The sequence below is a fragment of the Plecotus auritus genome (assembly GCF_963455305.1).
Source record: "Plecotus auritus genome assembly, chromosome: 8".
Taxonomy (NCBI): Eukaryota; Metazoa; Chordata; class Mammalia; order Chiroptera; family Vespertilionidae; genus Plecotus; species Plecotus auritus.
The window spans coordinates 144,087,180-144,107,137 of NC_137782.1; the positions used below are offsets into that span (position 1 = coordinate 144,087,180).

Consider the following 19,958-nt stretch of genomic DNA (forward strand, 5'->3'; position numbering starts at 1 on the left):
CTGGCTTTCACTATAAATTACATGGCCCACTACATGGATGGGCAAGGCTCTCCCCCAACACAATACATCAAAAGAGTTAAAATTAAGCTTCGGAATCAAAACTGTAATTTACTCAGGCTTAGGAACAAAAAGACCACTCCCTCCTCCCCTCTGCTATTGTTCTAGGGGACTGGGTGTAGAGCAATGCACTTTGCACCTTTAGGCTTCCCAGAGGTAAGAGGTTGGGGGCTGGGAGCCGGCTGATACTTGCATATTAGCACTGATCTACTGAGATGCAAAGATAACTGAAGGGAGAGAACTGTGTGTGCAGTGGGCAGCAGTTACCTGACAGCCAAAAGGGCCAAAAGGATCCTGGAGAGCCATGGGGACTCCAAATGGTGGCTTTTCTGGAGGAGAGTGAGAAACCGTCTCCTTTCAAGTAGTGAATGGGGTGTTCACCGCCAAGCAGAGGCTTTGGGACCAGGCCGGGCGGCCGGGCCACCAGCCTTGATTGGGGTCACGTACCATATGGCACAAATAAAGCCTCACAACCCCCGGCAGGCCCGGCCTTGGGGAGGGGGGCTTACCTTGTAGCTGCTTGAATCTCCCTTCCAGCTGGTTGTAGTTGTAAGGCACCTGCCCCGTGTAGCCCGGCGACAGCGGCCCAGAGATGCTAGACGTCCTCTGCAATTCCATTATGCCCGGCGGCGTAACGCCCCGGCGGGCGGCACGGAGGAAATCCCGCTCCGGCCCCCTCCTACCCCCATCCAACACGCAGCAGCGTCCGCACGGCTAGGCTCCCGGCCCCTGCGAGGAGGACTGGACCTTAGGCGAGCCCCATCTTGGTCGGAAGGTCCAGCAGGGTGATCTGATAGGAAGCTGGCTGCACGGGAGTCCACCTCAGCCAGGCCGGGAATTACCGCTCAGGCACTAATTCCTTGTTGCTTTCCTTCCTTTTGTGGCCCTTGGCTTGAAGCTTGAAACCAATGACCCAGGAGTGGCAGAAGGATCGAGGGAGGAAGGTGCAAGTCCTACCTGAAATTTTTTTTTTTTTTTTTTTTTTAAATATGGCCAATCTTAAGCTCGGCTGGTCGCAGAGTCCGGGAGCTCGCGGGAGCAGCGCACACACCTCCTCCCCGCTGCCCTCAGCGGCCGCCGGTTTGTAATTTAATCAGGAGCCACTCACCGCGCGCGGGGCGGTGATGTCACCTGATTAGCATAACAGCATTGTGGAGGGAACGAGGCCGCCCCGCGCGCAGGGGCGGGAGTCCGCGCCCGCAGTCCCCGGCCGCCGGCGTCCCTCCGCCCGGGCCGCCGACCCCCGGGCCGGCCCAGGGCGCGCCCGCCGCGGTGGTACCTTCCTGACACAAAACCGCTGAAATTACAATCTTTTGTTGAGAGCTTCACGTAACGGAAAAGTCTCCGATTACTATCACTCGAAGAGGAGGCGGCCGCGCGGGCGAGGAGCCCCGCAGGTCCCCGTCGGCGGCTCGCCCACTGTTCAGCCTCCGCGGAGATAGCGCGGCCCGCGCACCTGGGCGCGCGGCGTCCCCACTGCGCGGGCGCCAACCACGCGGCGCCGGCCCGGGGAGCCCGCGGAGGGGCGGGGGTCAAAGAAAGTCCCTCGGGACACTGCGGGGCCACAGGGAAGGGAGGCGTAAGTTCTGGCTCCCATAAGACGCTTCTCAGCAGACTCCTGCTGCTGCCTTCAAGAGATGTTAAAAGCCAGGGGTTTTCTGGGATAACACGGGCTCCAGAGCAGTAATTCTGTGCAAGATTTATGGGAGCACCTACTTCACAAAGGCGTGTGGGAGAAAGGCACACAGGTAAACACCTCGAGGACCCCTGCCTGACCTGGAGGAGTTTAGGAACCAATGAGGAAATCAGAGAACAGAAATTAACCTCAAATCCTACTTTGATTTGTAAAGCGAGGTCTCTAAACTTTTGCATTCTTCCAATTTTTAAAACTCTGTAGAGCTGCTTCTCCCATCAAGCTCAACCAAAAATAAAATACCCTCCTTAGAAAATACATATTCTTGGAAAATAATCGACCCCCGTTTATCCCCCACCCCTTTCCTCACGAACTACAGGCAGACAGCTAATGACTAATCTGGTGTTTCCAGCACGGAGCCCAGCAGCTACCTGTGCTCAGTGAAGAAGGTAACGTCATTCCTAAGGGAGTCCAATGTGCACTGAAGAGGTGGTGGGCCTCCACCCCAGGTTTACTTTAGTCCCCTGGGCACTTGGAATTCAAGCAACTGCGTCCTGTCCAGGGCTAGAGATAAAGCAAACCTGAAGTCCAGCTAACTGCTAACTAAACTCTGACAACCCCCACTGCCTCCATCCACAACCAGTGTCAACCTAGCTTTGCAAAGCCAGGCCCAGGATTCGGAGGCATTTCTCACCATCCAGGGAGTAGTACAGCATTTGCTAAAGCCCTTTAACTCCAGTGCAAATGTGGACTATTGGAAGAAGCACTTGGCTAGGATTCCCAAGACTTTTGAGTTTCTACATCCTGACCTGGCCAAGCCTCTTAATTACCTATGACCTTAGAAGAAACCCTGGATTCTTTCTAAATCGCCACTGTTGGACAGAGATAATTAATGCCTACCTTTACAAGGTCACTGAGGAGATGATGTGAAAACACCTCAAAAATGATCATACTATTAAAATTAGAAGTATATTTTTCAAAATGCACCTCTTCTGGCATCTCCCCTTCTCCCCCGCCTCCCCCCGGACACACACACATACACATCAAGGCTACAAAGAGTAGAATGGAGAATTTTCTCAGATCTTCTTAACAGCCCCTCTTCATTATTAAGTATATTGGTGAAGTGGTTAAGTCTCTAGGTGTCCAGCTATAGACACAGAAAATGAGACTGCAAAGTGCTTGCCAACTTACAACCCTTTATTTTTAATCTTTAAGCTACTTAAGAGAGTATGAGTCACTACTCTGAGAGACTCTCTTTCAGCTCCCTCTGGTATGAGGAAGTAGGTGAATAAGTTTTCTAACTAGCCAGGTTACAATGTGATGGGGATAGAGGCTAGGACTAGTAGTACAGCCACACTCAGTCCTAAAGAGCAGGTGTAGAAGAAACTGTCAGCCAGGCAGAGTATTGGAAAGACAGGTTATGAGGCTGGGGAAGGGTTTATAACACCGCAAAGTCCAGAGGTGAGAATCCATTTGGTATGATGGTGCCAGGAAAGGAGAGAACATAATCCTGATGGTTCATCTAACCACCTCCCACTCAGCCGTGGGCAATGAAGGAAGGCCAGAGGCACTCATTCTTTATTCCATTCACTGTTTACTGGACACCAACTGTGTGCAAGGCACACTGCCTAATGCTTTGGAGCAAGCATGTCAAACTCGTGGCCCGCGAGACGCATGCCTCATTTATTTGGCCCCTGTTAGCCTTTGAGTGTGACATGCTTGCTTTGGAGGGATTCAGAGATGACTGGGAGAGTTGCTGGCCAAAGGAGATGGAATTAATATGCAAACAGTCCAATACCAAAAGAATAGAATAAGGGCCGGGACGGGGGTAGAGTTCAGAGGACAAGGAGGATAACTCTGCCTCGGAAGGAAGGCAGGATCAGCTCTAGGAGGGGCGACATTTGACCAGACCTTGAAATGCAGGTAGATTATCAACAGGCTTGGACAAGGGGGAAGCAGCACAGGTAAAGGCACCAACTGGACTGTCCCAGGAACAGCTCCAATGAGTGCTACCTTCTGTCTGGAGCCTAAGGGACTGTCAACTGTGACAGGCAAGCCTGGAACTAAGTCTGGGCTGGAGACCTTTGCACACTTTCGAGCCAGAGGACGATGGGGGCTGGGCTGGGCTTTAGGGATGATTAGTCTGGCAGTGGTAGGTTAGAATGGGTAGAAAGGAAAAAGCCTGAAGGCAGCCGCGTCACTTAGGTGGTGCTGCCGTTGTCTAGGTCAAAGGACTAGTCAGCGTGTGGCAAGAGGAATAAAAAGGAGTGGATTGATGGGAGAGTCCACAGGACTTCGGTAACAGACTGTACAGGAGAGGTTCAAAGGCAAGGGCTGAATATGGCTCTTGGGCTTTTAGAGTGGCTGCGGGGTACAGTGGAGGACTGAACAGTTCCTTCTAGATGGGCTGAACCCGCATTACCTGCAACACAATGGGGTGACATATCCAGATGTGGAACTAGAGCTCAAGGCTGAAGACCTGTACACTAAGATTCCGTGCGATTTACTGGTAGCATGTAACATGTGGATGGGAACATTAAAGGGGTGGGACTAAACCCCTGTTTGTCCCAAGAGGCTTTATGTAATCTGGGAGGTAAAAAAAAAAAAAAGAAGAGGAGAGGGGCGAAGATGACTACTTTTCTTGCATTACAGCAAGCTTGACAGGGTCCAGGGGTCCTCAAACTTTTTAAACAGGGGGCCAGTTCACTGTCCCTCAGACTGTTGGAGGGCTGGACTATAGTTTAAAAAAAAAACTATGAACAAATTCCTATGCACGCTGCGGGCCTGGGACGAGTCGGCTGCTAAGCAGGACAGGCAGCGGCACCCAGCGGGCCGGATAAATGTCCTCAGCGGGCCGCATGTGGCCCGCGAGCCGTAGTTTGAGGACGCCTGGTAAACTATGGAGTGTTCGTTTCAGGAACTTCTAAACATTAGCAAGACTGAAAATGTCTGGGAGGAGATGGCCAAAATGCTAAAATGTGATGGGGTTTGTACACATTCAAGGACTTAAAAACAACAACCCAAGAGCTGGGAAAGAAATGATGGGAACAGAAAGGGACAAAAAACAATGGAGTTTTACATATAAACTGTTTTTGCCAAATTCTCTCTCACTCTGTACTGCCTTTCCAGATCTTAGGACTATCGTAGCAGCAATGATTAGTCTTTAAAATCCTCATAGAGGAAATTTCAAAAACGAATTCTACCCCATCTCCGGCCATCTCTTTAGCTGGGAGGCTATCGCCTGGAGGATGCTGTAAGTTTCAGGTAAATCAGTGACCTCTGGCCGGGAACCAGGGGTCACCTCTTTGCAGTTTTGGTTAAGGACAGTTTGGAAAGGTGGGACCAGTCCTCCCCCAGGGAAGTACTCACCCCACTATGCGCTTGGAAAGAGATATTCAAAATCATATTACAGACATAAAAGCAGTAACACCTCAGAGATGGCAAGGGCACAGTCCTCACCATGAAACAAGTTATAAAAGGCCTATGTTTTCGAAAGGCTCATGTTTATTTGAGGTGGGTCTATTAGGTTAGAGCCAGGGGTGGGCAAACTTTTTGACTCGAGGGTCACAATGGGTTCTTAAACTGGACCGGAGGGCCGGAACAAAAGCATGGATCGAGTGTTTGTGTGAACTAATATAAATTCAAAGTAAAGGAGCGGAGGGGAGAGCAAGAGAACCTTCCGCTCTTTCGGCTCCACGGGCCGGATAGAACAGCCAAACGGGCTGCGGGCCATAGTTTGCCCACGGCTGGTAGACACTTCAGGACTCAGAATAACTAGAAGAAAAATTAAAAGGAAGGCTAAAAGAATTTCTCCACCTACAGCAATTGCTATCTGTGTTCCTTGGAGGATATAGATGGTTCTCTCTCTCCCCCCCCCTCTCTCTCTCTGTCTTCTTTTCCTCCCTCCCTCTTTCTCTTCACACACACACCTCCCGCAAAATCATCTAGGTCCGTGGTCAGCAAACTGCGGCTCGCGAGCCACATGCGGCTCTTTGGCCCCTTGAGTGTGGCTCTTCCACAAAATACCACAGCCTGGGCGAGTCTATTTTGAAGAAGTGGCATTAGAAGAAGTTTAAGTTTTAAAAATTTGGCTCTCAAAAGAAATTTCAATCGTTGTACTGTTGATATTTGGCTCTGTTGACGAATGAGTTTGCTGACCACTGATCTAGGTATAAGGCTGAATCTGAAACACCAGAGCAAATCTAATTTCCACTCATATCCTTTCCCTGCTTCTTCTTCAACCAGTCACAGCAGAATCAAACACAAAGCACCTGCCATCTCTGCTGAGAAGGAGAAAAATGGCCAGTTACACTCAAAAACAAACACCCGAGGTCCTGAGGAAGGAATGCAGTTTACTGAGTCTCCAACCCCAGGCAATCCTGATTACTGCATTCTTATTTGTCTGTTATCTACACATGCAAAGGTTCCCGTGTAGACAGAAGTATGCCCCAGTCCGGAGGCCCCACCTTTGGCAAACAGGTGTTGCTATGCCTGTGAATGTAACAGCAGCCAGAGCCAAGGCCGGGTTCCTCCAGCGCCGTAAAGTGATTCAAAGGAAAAGGACCTCTGAGGAATGCGGTTGGGGCCAGGCCCGCTCTTGCCCAGGATTTCTGGTTCTGCTTCCCACCTCCAAGATGGAAGCAAAAGGCCGACACACACAGGTGTTCACAGCCATCGGGCCAGAGTTTTACAAGGGGGCAGACAGGACAGCAAAGACACTGAGAGCTCACGAGAAAATAAATGGGAAAAGAGGAAACACAAATCTATTCCATTCTACCTGAACACGGTCCTCAGGTGTTACCATCCATGTTACCTTTTCCAGGAGCTTACCATAGACTGGCTGTAATGAGAAAAGGTGAAACAGAGGCTGCCTGGGCAGAGGGAAGGAGGGAAAGGAAGGGAATGGCAGGATACAAACCTCATCAGCCAGACACAGGCCCTACACCCCCTGGTCTACAGAGAGCAAAGTCAACCCACCCAACATGTCCTCAGACCCTCCACGGGACCCACAAGATTATGAGAAGGGAATTCTTTGCAGGCCCTTTCAGCCTAGTTGAGGAAATAGGACATAGACACGCACAGGCATGAACACGCCAAGACAAAGATGTGGCAGCATGTAACAAATGCGGTTAGTGGTCGTTTCAGAGAGTGCCATTCTGAATGAACCAACAGCAGCATTTCACTACTTGGCTGAGAAGAACAGAGCAGAGTGGGGTTTCTTCCACACGAGTGTTCTCTGTTGTTATGTCATCCTACCTGCCATTTTCATGTACCTCCGAACTAAATCCCTGCCAACATGTGCCACACTGACACGACAGTATAGGCTATTTTATTTATTAATTGGGGGGTAAGAGGTGTTATTTCTTGCCCTTTAAGAACCAGATCCCAATTACCCAGGTTCAGGGCTATGGAACGGTATATGCGGCCCTGGCACGTTAAAATGTGAAATAGTTTGAGAGTGCAGGCATTTCTTCCTCCTTAGCTCCCGAGCTTCTGCCGATCTCCCAAGGAGATAGCAGAGCCTCCTTCCCACAGGACTTTGCGAGGCAGCCACTCACCAGGCGCAGGCCCTGAATAATTCATGGTCACCCGGTCACTCAGGAGCGCCAAGGCCCGCCAGCTGCCACTGAGTGGGAGGCAGGCTCCAGGCTTCCTGTCAAAGAATTAAATACGACCAACAGCCTCTGAGACCTTCCTTACAGAAACAGACCATCCTGCCCTCTTTTCTCTTTCTCCCTGTTCAAACCAGGAACTGTCCCACTAGATCAAAGTGTAACTGACTTTTTTACTCTAAAGAGGACAGGTCTCAAGTGCACAGATGGGGTGGGGAGAAGTGATGCCCTCATACAAGTGCAAGGTCGGGATGTCATCCCCCCACTCAGGATGAGAGGACACTGTGCCTGACTCAAGACGATGCTCAATCACTGTCAGTCCTCATTCCCTCCTCCTACCTGTCCCTCTGCTCCAGCCAAACTGATCGGTCCCTACCACCTGTCCTGGGCTTTCCCATCTCCACCCCTCTGCTCTTGGGGCTCCTCTATCCTCTTGGTCTAAAGTCCACTCGTCTTTCAAGCCCAGCTCAAACTTCCCTCTTCCAGAAAGGCTTCCCAGATTATCCCAGCTGGGAGGACTGCTCCTTCTCAGACACCCTATCCCAGCACACTGGCAGCCCCCCTCCCCTGGCACCGATCATGCCCTGCTTTGAGTATTGCTTATCTCCTCCAGTGCGCCAGTCTTATCTACCTAATTAAAATAATGGAAAGCGCACGCACCAGTTACAGGCTCAGGCCAAGTAAAAAGTGGACTCCAGCCTCAGCTTTTGACACTGTCTGGCCCTGTGACCCCGAGCCAGTCCCTTGGCTTCTCTGATGCTCTCCCTAAAACCCAAGGGACCTGAAAGAGAAAGTCTCTAAGGTCCTCTGGATAAAATGCTCCTGTTAACACATCATCGCCTGTTTTAAGACAAACACAGTGCTATATAACCTTCACTCCACACCTCGTCGCCCCAAGTCCTCTTTGGAACTGTTGTTCCGAAGTGCTTTAGCCAGCTCAGAAGCCTCAACACTGAACCGAAGCCTGAAAACACGGCACCGGCTCTGTGAGGGAGTGGGCACCATACCGTGAACCGCAGAGCCCACTCCGCCCTGTGTAACCCACCCCTAGTCCACACCTTACTCTTCCACAATGAGATGAGGGCTAGAACCCCCGACAGGTAAAGGGGATCCTTTTCAAAATTCGCCTACCATCTCATTCATAGACCAGGAAAATGAGGCACAGAGTGGCATGCCCAGTGATACAGAGGAATTTACTAGAAAGTTTCTGAATTCCTGCTGCCTATTATCTCATTTCTAGGGCAAACCGGAAGGAGGAGGAAGCTGGGGACAAAGGATGTGGCATGCATTTCTTCTGCCTGTCAGAGAAGCGGGCCCAGGGCTCAAAGCTCACTCTCATCCCCTCCCCCACCTCACCTTCCAACATCCAACACCACACAAGAACCGACAGGCTTACACTAAGTGGCACATGGCCTATATCCTTCCATGTTCTCTGATGTCCCACTTATACCAGCGCAGACAGAATGAGGACCCAGACTGTGGGGTACAGGCAGCTTCAATCTCAACCTCCCAGCAGAGAACCAAACACACAGTTAAACCCAATAAACTCTGTTGTTCTAACACCCTGTCTCGCCCTGACCGCGTGGGTGGCTTAGTACATTGGAACATGGTCCCGTACACCAAAAAGGTTACAGGTGTGATTCCCGGTCAGAACACATACCTAGGTTGTGGGTTTGATCCCTGGTTGGGGCACGTATGGAAGGCAATCAATCAATGTTTCTCTCTCACTTTCTCTAAAATCAATATCCTGAGGCGAGGATTTAAAAAACAAACAAAAAACGAAGACCCTTTCTCTCTGTTTTCTGCATTGGACTTTTCTTGATTATTCTTATGATGTTTAGGAAAGAGTTTACTCATAAGGCATTTTTAAAAAAACATCTGACAAATGGATTTCTTCATTATAACTGGAATTTTAATGACAGGTAAAGAATGAAGTGAGATCAGAGAGATAGTAATAAACTTTTTACTAAAACCTGCCATGCTCACCTATAACCACCTTTCCACTCACCTTTTTATTGCCATTTCTATCATCATTTTAATTGCCATCTACCAGGAAAAACATGAATTATGACCATGATGGTGACTCCTCTCCATTATTTTAATACTAATGGCCTGGTGCATGAAATTCATGCACATTAAAAGGGAATTAAGTAGAGGAAATATTTTAATACTAGAGGCCTGGTGCACGAAATTCGTGCACGGAGGGGGGGCGGGGAGTCCCCTCAGCCCAGCCTGCACCCTCTCCAATCCAGGACCCCTCAGGGGGATGTCCCACTGCTGGTTTAAACTCCTAACTGCTGACCTGCCTGCCTGCCTGATTGCGCCTAATTGCCCCCCCCTGCTGGCCTGGTCGCCCCTAACTGCCCTTCCCCCCGCTGGCCTGGTCGCCCCTTACTGCCCTCCCCTGCTTGCCTGGTCTCCCCCAACTGTCCCCCTCCGCCGGCCTGGTCACCCCTCACTACCCCCCTCTGCAGGCCTGGTTGCCCCTCACTGCCCCCCCTGCCGGCCTGGTCACCCCTAATTGCCCCCCCTGCAGACCTGGTTGCCCCACACAGCTTGCTACTCGGTCATTTGGTTGCCCCTCACTGACCCTCCCCCACCTGCCGGCCTGGTCGCCCCACACAGCCTGTTTGGTCGTCTGTTCGGTTGCGATGGTCGCTTAGGCTTTTATATATATAGATTGCTATTTACCCTTTCTCTATAAAAGAAGTGTCAGAGATGAAAGAAAAATGAGTAAAATGTATATGAAAATCTCCCTCCTGTCAGAGTCTGGAGCGTGCCGTGGGACCCAGAGTCAAGTCCCCGCCCACCCGCACACGCTTCGAAATTGCACAAGACCCAGACTCAGCCAGCCCCACCCCCGTCAAGCCCCACAGGGCAGGGAGCGCAACCTCAAGTCCCCCGTCAATCCCCACAGGGCAGGGAGTGCAGCCTCAAGTCCCCTGGTGCCAGGGCAGGGGTCGCAGCCTCAGGTCCCCCGGCCTGGCCTCAGGTCCCCCAGCCCTGGCGCGAGGGCATGACAACCATTTGCATATTAGCTCTTTATTATATAGGACAGTGGTCGGCAAACTCATTAGTCAACAGAGCGGCAAACCGCGGCTCACGAGCCGCATGTGGCTCGCGAGCCGTGGTTTGCAATAGGATAATAAAAGCTGTAGTAAAGCCCTAACTGGTTTGGCTCAGTGGATAGAGCATCGGCCTGCAGACTCAAGGGTCCCAGGTTCGATTCCGGTCAAGGGCATGTACTTTGGTTGCGGGCACATACCCAGTAGGGAGTGTGCAGGAGGCAGCTGATCGATGTTTCTCTCTCATCGATGTTTCTAACTCTCTATCCCTCTCTCTTCCTCTCTGTAAAAAATCAATAAAATATACTTTAAAAAAAAAAAAAAAAGCTGTAGTAAAGGATGGGAAGAAATTGAAACCCTTGCGCATTGTTGGTCGAAATGTAAAATGGCGCAACTGCTGTAAAAAAAAACAGTATGATAGCTTCTCAAAAAATTAAAAATAGAATTACATATGACCCAGCATTCCCACTTCTGTGTATATATCCAAAAGAATTGAAAGCAGGATTTCAAAGAGATATTTGCAAACTCATGTTCACTGAAGAATTATCCTATCTAATAAAGAGGGAGTATGCTAATTAACCATCACTCCATCACAAAGATGGCTGCACCCACAGCTGAGGCCAAGTTCCCATAAGGAGCCTTAATAAGCAATCAGCAGGGACCTGAGGCTACACCCTCCCCCGCCCCTATGGGGCTTGACAGGGGACCTCAGGCTGGCAGGGCTTGACAGGGGATCTCAGGCCGTGCCCCCTACCTGGAGGGGCTTGACAGGGGACCTCAGGCCACCTTCCACACCTGGCAGGGCTTGACAGGGGACCTCAAGGTGCACTTCCCGTCCTGGTGCTGGGGTACGGACCTCAAGCTGCTCCCCCTGCTCCAGCACCAGGCGGGGGGACCTCAGGCCGCACCCTCCACCTGGCAGGGCTTGACAGGGAACCTCAGGCCACACCCCCCACCCAGCAGGGCTTGACGGGGGACCTCAAGGTGCGCTTCCCATCCTGGTGCTGGGCTAGGGCACCTCAGGCTGCTCCCCCGGCCCCAGCGCCAGGCCAGGGGACCTCAGGCCACGCCCCCCAGCAGGTGGGGCTTGACAGGGGACTTCAGGCCTTGCCCCCCACCCTGGCACCAGGCCGGGGGAACTCAGGCTGCACCCCCCGCCCCAGCACCAAGCCAGGGCACCTGAGGTTGTGCCCCCCTGCCTGGCGGGGCTTGACAGGGGACCTCAAGGTGCACCCCCAGTGCTGGGTTGGGGGAACTCAGGCCAAGCCCCCCACCCAGGGGGACCTGAGGCTGCACCACTCTGCCGACGGGGCTTGACAGGGGACCTGAGGCTGTGCCCAGCCCCCCTGCCTGGTGGGGCTTGACAGGGGACCTCAGGCCATGCCCCCCACCCAGTGGGGCTTGACAGGGGATCTCAGGCCATGTCCCACACCTGGTGGGGCTTGATGGGGGACCTCAAGGTATGCCCCCCACCCCGGTCTGGGCTGGGGGACCTCAGGCCATGCCCCCCCCCCATCCTGGCGCCGGGCCAGGAGACCTGAGGCTACGTTCCCTGCCCGGCGGGGCTTGACAAGGGTGGGACTAGCCAGGTCTGGATCTATCCCAATGAGGCTGGGGGTGGGGGCAGCCGGGTCTGAGTCTCACGTGATTTTGAGGCGCATGGGGGTGGGCAGGGACTTGACTCTGGGTCCCGTGGTGTGCCCCAGACTCCAACAGGAGGAAGGTTTTCATATACATTTTACTAATTTTCTTTCATCTCTGACACTTCTATTATAGAGAAAGGGCAAATAGCAATATTAAGTTATTTCCTCTAATTAATCCCCTTTTAATGTGCACGAATTTCGTGCACCGGGCCACTAATTATTCATAAGAGCCAAAGTTAGAAGTAACCCAAATGTCCACTGATGAATGAATCTATATATATAAAAGCCTAAGCAACCATCCACCCATCCGACCGGTAGCTATGATGTGCAATGACCACCAGGGGGCAGACACTCAAAGCAGGAGCTGCCAAGCAACAGCAACTTTGCAGAGTGCCCTCTCGCATTCCAGGACCACTTGAGGGATGTCGGACTGCCGGTTTCGGCCCAATCCCCGCAGGCCAGGCCGAGGGACCCCACCTGCCGAAGGGGCCTCCCTCACTCTACAGATGTCTTTCAAGCCCTGGCACTGCCCCTGGTGCTGCCGGCCGGGGAGGAACCACGGGAGGTTGGCTCCAGGGCGTGTCCGGCGCTTCTTGCCCAGTCCCGCCCTGCCGGCCGCCTTCTAATTAATTTCCTTTCAATGTGCATGAATCCATGCACCCGGCCTCTAGTAGATAAAGAAAATACGTTGTGTACATATAGTGGAGTGTTATTCAGCCTTAAAAAAAAAAAGAAGCCTGGCCAGCACGGCTCAGTGGTTGAGCATTGACCTATGAGCCAGGAGGTCATGGTTTCATTCCCGGTCAGGGCACATGCCCAGGTTGCGGGCTCAGTCCCCAGTTTGGGGCATGCAGGAGGCGGCCGATCCATGGTTCTCTATCATCATGGATGTTTCTATCTCTCTCCCCCTCTCCCTTCCTCTCTGAAAAAATAAATAAATAAATAAACTTAGAAGAAAGAAAGAAGGAAAGAAATCCTGTCAAATGTTCAACATGGATGATGAACCTGAGGACACTGTGCTAAGTAATTACAAGGGCATTATTAAATAAGTTAGTCCCAGAAAGGTGGGTGCTGTATGTTTCCACTTCTATGAGGTGTCCAGAACAGTCAAACCCATAAAAACAAAAAGTAGCATGGTGGTTGCCGGGAGCTGGAGGGGTTCAGGGGGTGGGAGGGGTTGGAGAGTTGCTCAGTAGATATAGAGTTTCAGTTGTGCAAGAGGATATAGAGATCTGATTCGTAACAATGTGAATACAGCTAACGCTACTGAACTGTACACCTAAAAATGCTTAAGACGGTACACACACACACACACACACACACACACACACACACACACACAGTCCTCGGGTTACGTCGGTCTCGACGTACGTCGTTTCGTGTTACGTTGCCATCTCCCATTTATAAAAAAAAAAAAAGTTCCGTCATTTCGACGTATGTACATATGTGCTTTATGTTTTTTATTATTTATTTACCACAAGTAAAGATCAGGAATTGTTATCTGTCTTTTAAATTTTTTTACTGTTTCACTTCATTACGGCTGTGTATATGCTTCATGTGAGTGACGTAGGTGCTTATGTAGGTGGGTTCCGACTTACGGCGAAAATCGCATTACGTCGCGCCGTAGGAACGAATCTCCGACGTAACCTGAGGACCTACTGTATATATATATTTTTTACCACAATTAATAAATAAAATTTAAAGTTTATAGTGGCACGCACTACTGGGCATGGGAGGAAACAGCAGATCTAGCGCCATGTGTCACACGTCTATGACACTGAAAGTCACACAAAACATTTTCAAATCCTATCGACTAATACACGGATCCCTCCAAGTCCTCTCTTCAACCCTTAAGGAAAAAAAAACAACTTCATGGGCGCCAGGCTAAATCCCATTTTTACAACAAGGGCCTAATAAATTAGTTGTTGACTCCAAGCCTCTCAGGTGTGAACAGTGCTATGGGGAAACCTCCAGTTACCACCAGAGCTATACCAGTGTCAGACCCGATGATCCCCACAAGGCCAACCTTCATGACATTGTTCAAAAACTTTATTTTTAGTCACCATCCTTGAGATCAAGCCTGTGAAACACAAAAGTAATCAAGTGGTAGTTTAGGGATAGTCAGTAGCAACACAACATAGTTAAGCAGAAATGTCCATATTTATACAATTTGGGTGATGTGTGCGTGTGCATGTGCGTGTGTGTGTGTACGCGCGTGCGCACATGTCCAGGCCCACATGCACGCAGGATCACCTTGGCTGATAATAAATAGACAAGTTTTCCTTACTCTTAAGGTTTCGTGATACTACATCATCAGCTATCCTGAAGATTTAGACTTGTCCACCCAGCAAAAGCATATTGCTATCCTGTCCATGTGGGCACATACCTAGTTTTCTGTTAAGGATATTTTTAAGGCAGGAATGGTTCAGGAAGCAATGCACTAAGGTTCTTACTGATTAAAAACATCGTAGCCTGGCCGGTGTGGCTCAGTGGTTGAGCATCGACCCATGAACAGGAGGTCATAGTTCGATTCCCGGTCAGGGCACATGCCCAGGTTGCAGGCTTGATCCTCAGTGTGGGCCTTGTAGGAGGCAGCCAATCGATGATTCTCCCTCATCAATGATGTTTCTATCTCTCTCTCTCCCTCTCCCTTCCTCTCTGAAATCAATAAAAATATTTAAAAAATAAACAAACAAAAAACATTGTCTGTCCTTCTGTTCTGCCTCTTAAAGATTATGGAAGAGCAATTGGTAAAAATCATTACATAGGAAAGGTGCCTATAATTTGAAGTGATAATAATCAAAGTCTTGTTAATACTCTCCAGGAGTATTTCTGACTCATCAAACATAAAAAGTTAACAAGAAAAAAAATCAACAAGAGACTAGGACTTGAGTCAGTCACCCGGCATTTATTACTTCCTGGAGGAGGACAAAGGTTGCTATCTTCGCTATACCCACACAGAGTTTGCGCCTCCCTGTGTACACAGAAACCACCCGGCCAAAGAGGCCAAACTCACCGTGGTAACCACAGGAAGTCAGCCCGCTACTCCCCAGGAGCCCTCACTCACACAGAGGCCTAAGGGGCCTCAATTAACCAGCCACCCCCTGGTTTTTCAAGGGAGGAAATGGAGGCTGAGAGAGGCGAGGTGATTTCTCTAAAGCCTCTACTGGCCATGCCCGGTGGCACCCAGATCTAACCACAGTAACAGTGCTGACAATGGCCCCCTATCTGATGCCACTTTTGTAAAGGTCATAAAAAAGCTTTGTGACTTAAAAATAGTTTTCCATAGATTTACTGTCCATCTGTTGGCTTGTCTCTGACAGCAATGACATAGTAGGCATGTTAAATAAAGTGCCAGCTACTACTGTTAACTTGGTGGGGTCTTAGGGATACCTTCACTTACTGAATTCCATTCTCCCTGAAATAAAAACATACTCCTTGTCAAAAATATTTTTTCCAGTTGTTTATACAACCTAACAACACTCATATTTAGGATATATTTTATAGCTCCATATCTTACAAGGTAACTCCAACTGCATTATCTTTTTTGTTGTTGTTAATCCCACCCAAAGATATTCTTTCCATTGAATTTTAGAGAGCGTGAAAGGGAGAAAGGGCGTGGAGGGGGCAGAGAGAGAGAAAGAGAGAGAGAAACATAGATGTGAGAGAGGCACATTGATTGGTTGCCTCCTGCACACACCCCAACCAGGGCTGGGGATCAAACCTGCAACCCAGTACTTGCCCCCTTGACCAGGAATCAAACCCGAGACCCTTCTGTGAGTGGGCTGATGATCCAACCACTGAACACACTAGCCAGGGCTGCCATTATCTTTTTAGTATGCTATTTAAAAACAAATAAATGTTTGACCCCTTTTTTTAAATATAGGTGAATAGGCCTCCCTTTTTAAACTGGTCACACTTCTCTTGTGCTTGAGAATCAGAAACAAAAAGAACAAATACTATAAAATACCTGATTTTTACTCTCAGCTTTCCTGTTAAATAGAGGTAATATTTGGCTCTGTTGGGAAAGGTTTTAATAAGCTCAATCACCACTGATGTCATCAAATGAGCATTCATTCATTCCTTAAAGCAAACAAAAAACTGTTTTAATTTCTGTTCATCCAACAATTCTAACCCTGTAAATTTATTTAAGGTATCGCAAAGTCTTACTCATAATTCTCTAACATGCAGTCATTGTAGGGAGAGGCACAAGATTTTTTTCTTTGATGAAGTAAAGGGCATTCAGAGACCTACAAATACTTATGTGAAGGAAAGCAATTTCCAAGAGTTAGAAAAGGTGGGTCAAAGACAGCATGAGGCTTTCATCCCCTCTCTGGAAGGCAGCGGCCTCTGTTTATAGTGCCACTAAGGCCGGCAGGCTGGGGCAAATAACCCAATTCAGAAAAGCTCAGACTGAAATATGTAAAGTGTGGCTAATGGCCCCTACCGAAGACTGCTCTTAATACGACAGTAATATTTTTATAATCTTCTCTAAGATGAAAGTGATATACAAATTTTGAGTATTATAAGTAACTAGAGGCCCGATGCACAAAATTCATGCAAGGGGCTCGGCCCTCACAGCTGCGCTTGCCCCGGCCCTCGCAAGTCATCCAGAAGGTTGTCTGGACAGTCGCTCTGCTGTTGGTCTAATTAGCATATTAGCTCTTTATTATATAGGATCCCCCTGAAAATCTAGTAGTATTTCTTCTTCATTATCCCAGTATCAAACTACAGCTGTTTCAACAAAGAGGAAGAGAGCACTAAAGCTACTTAACCCCCACGAAGAACCACCCTCTTCCTGTACAGCCAGCCTGTCGGATGGATTTCCTAGGCTGAGCGCATCCCTCTGCCTCCAAGGGTTACAGGTCTCCCACTCCCATCCCCACCTCTCTCTCGCCCTCTTGGCCATTTGCGGGGGGTGGATGGGTCAGGGGGGAAGAGAATCAAATTTTCAACCTCTGCTCCAAAAAAAGGTTTCAAATATTTTTATTTTTATTTCCCCCTACATCATCCTCTCCATATATGTTTAAGGTTATAATCATTTTAATGTGTGCTGAGTACAAACCTAAAAGACGTAAATGCAGTAAGAGAAGATGCACATGCACAGAACCCATTAGTTTAAAAAATGAAAAAATGAGGGTCTTTCCCAGTGCTCTTCCTGCCTCCCAGGAAAGGACGTGGGGGGTCACAAATGCCCTCTAAACACGCCAGCAAAGCCGCAGGTCACCCGTCTTTAGGCCATCAGTGCCCTTTGAAGGCTCCTGCTGCTCCACTCTGACTTCTAGTCTTCCCACCTTGCAGTCATGTAATATTCCTCAGTATGGAAGGCCTCCTTGCAGAAGGAGAGAGGAGCCCTCTCTTCAGAAAATTTATTTTCATAGTAAAATGTTATAACACCTCACAGGCCAACTGTGTGTATACACTGAGCCAGGCACCTTCCACCTGATCTTAAGCTCTCACACAACCGGACACGGTGGGTCCTATAATCCTCAGCATACAGAAGTAACTCGCCCATGAGCTCACAGTGACGTAGCAGAGCAGAGATTCACTCTGGGACCCAGGCCTCTAAAGCCATCCTCCTATCTCAGCATCAGCCCTGAGACGGCGGGAGGCCTGAATCGAAACCCAGAACCCTCGGTGCTCAGGTGTGGGGGGGCCACCAGCCGTGCACGCGGACGGCAGACTGAGAGAGCTCCAGGATCCTTCGGTTTCCAAAGGCTGGAGAGAATCTACAAACTGGAGACTTCGTGGCAGAGCCTTGCAGATCTGCAACCAAAATACCCCGCCCAACTCTCCTCTACCCCACGTGTAATGGCACCCAGAAGAAAGACCTGGCATGGGGCTTCATAAACCAAAACCAAAACCAAACTCCTGCTCCTCCCTCCTGCCTTCCCATACCACCCAGCGCCCACGGAAGAAAACCCCTAAATTCTAAGTCAACAGCTTAAGGCCATGCACTCTAAGCCGTGGTCACTGCCTCAGCTTTAGGGCCTCCTCATCTCTCTCTAGGGCAAACATGAGTCTCCCTCCCTCTAGCCATTCTCCTCTCTAAGGCATCCCTCCACGGTGTCCCCAGCCGGCTCCCACCCAGACACAAGTAGGATCCTACCGTTCCTGGAACCCACACCAGTGGCTCTCAGATGCAGTCACTAGGGACCTCAGGGCTCCTGGGGATAGAAGTCTAGGGGAGTCCACTCTGTCTCAACCAAGGTGATTTCAATGTTTGCCATTTACAAATTGAGGTAACAAATAAAATTCTATTAGAAAATAACAATTATCCCGTGCCAAATGTTGAAAATCACTGGCCGGAAACAGAAAAGCTAAATTCATTGGTACGGCATTCAAGGCCCTCCTTCCTTGTCCACTCTAATAGTTCTACACGGAGCTCTCTGCACTCCTGCATGCGGCTCCCTGAGAAAGCCAGGCACCATCACACCATTCACGGCACCGCTTGCTCATCCTAAAATCCCATCCCATCTGCTGGCACTGCCTCTCTTCCGTGAGAAGGATAAATCTCTTCTGCTGACCACAGACTTGCTTTCACCTAATCCCCTAGCTCTGTATTTCTAATGCTAATCACAGTGCCTGACACTTAGTAGGTCCTCAGTAAATATAGCACGCCTTCATTCACTAATAAATGAAACAAGAAAAATCAAATATCACCTCACTCTAATAATCATGATTCACAAAGCTTAAAAAAAGAGACTACTTAGGTGCACTTTTAGATGTACCTGCTACCACAGGGTTTTCCAGCACTATTAGTTATAAAACCTAACTCATGGCCTGGCTGGCATGACTCAGTGATTGAACATCAACCTATGAACCAGGAGGTCACAGTTCAATTCCTGGTCAGGGCACTTGCCCAGGTTGCGGGTTCTATACCGGGTGGGGGACATGCAGGAGGCAGCCAATCAGTGATTCTCTTTCATCACTGATGTTTCATTTTCTCTCTCCCTCTCCCTTCCTCTCTAAAATAAGTAAAAGTATATTTTTAAAAATAGAAATAAATAAAAAGATGGAACAGAATAGAAAATATCAGAGCATTTCATGTACTACAAGTAAACACTATTTTGTGACATTTAAATGTGAGTAGATACACACATAACTACCCCCCACACATAATTATATATATGAACTAGGTTGCCATGCAAACTACACTAGTACTTCTTACTGATGCTGTGCTCAAAATTTTTCTTTTAAAATCTTAGGTTAGTTATAGATTAGATCAACACAATTACTCTGAAGTCCTCCAGTTTTTTAAAACATTAGAAACTTTATCCTCCATGATAAAATTTAATTTAGACAATAATGGTGTTGGGTGTGCCAATTAAAATGGCTCCCTAAACGTGAAGGAGTTAAAAAAAAAAAAAAAAGACCTACATGTGGACACGTCTGAAGATTATGGCTCATTAAGTGCACAAAGAAAGCTGCACAAGCACACCTGTTAATTCAGTGCCCGCGTTGGGTTTCGAATTAGTATCAAGTGTGTCCTCCAACCTTGCCTCCCTCCATCCTGAATTTCTCAAGGCAGTCTTGAATACCTCTACATTATTTACAAGCATCCCTACTAACACTGGCCTTCCTTCAAATGCTTGGAGACAATTCCATGGAGGGTAGGTGCAGGGCAAACGCACACTAATCCTTTGCAGTGCAACCAGGTATAAAATTTTGTGTAGAGACATATAAAGGCTTAACAGACTTGGCCTGCGAAAGTGCTTCTCCAAAACCAGAATATAAAACAGCTTTGGGACTATCCATCCACGAACTGTCAAAGCCATAGATCCCTGGCTAGAGAAAAAGGTGAAAGCTGGGCCAAGATGGCTAAACGACATGGCAATGGCCCTGTAGACTCAAGAAGTTACTAGATTGTTTTTACTGCTGTTAACCACAGAAGAAAAGGCTTAAATTACTTATCAGTTAAAATGACAACAGCACTCTAGCCTGTTTA

At 49.0% G+C, this 19,958-nt stretch overlaps 1 protein-coding gene across 3 annotated transcripts in view; it reads right to left on the reverse strand.

Annotated features, from left to right (window-relative positions):
* SPTBN1 (spectrin beta, non-erythrocytic 1) overlaps positions 1–19,958 on the reverse strand; it is a 188,859-nt gene that overhangs the window by 96,532 nt on the left and 72,369 nt on the right. Inside the window, exon 1 of one of the 3 annotated variants that reach the window (XM_080682857.1) lies at positions 567–697. The exons of the other annotated variants lie outside the window; for them this stretch is intronic. Coding sequence (XP_080538983.1) covers positions 567–675 — 109 coding nt within the window. The 5' untranslated portion in view covers positions 676–697. Of the gene's footprint in view, positions 1–566; positions 698–19,958 lie in introns of those variants that run through there. 3 annotated transcript variants of the gene reach the window in all.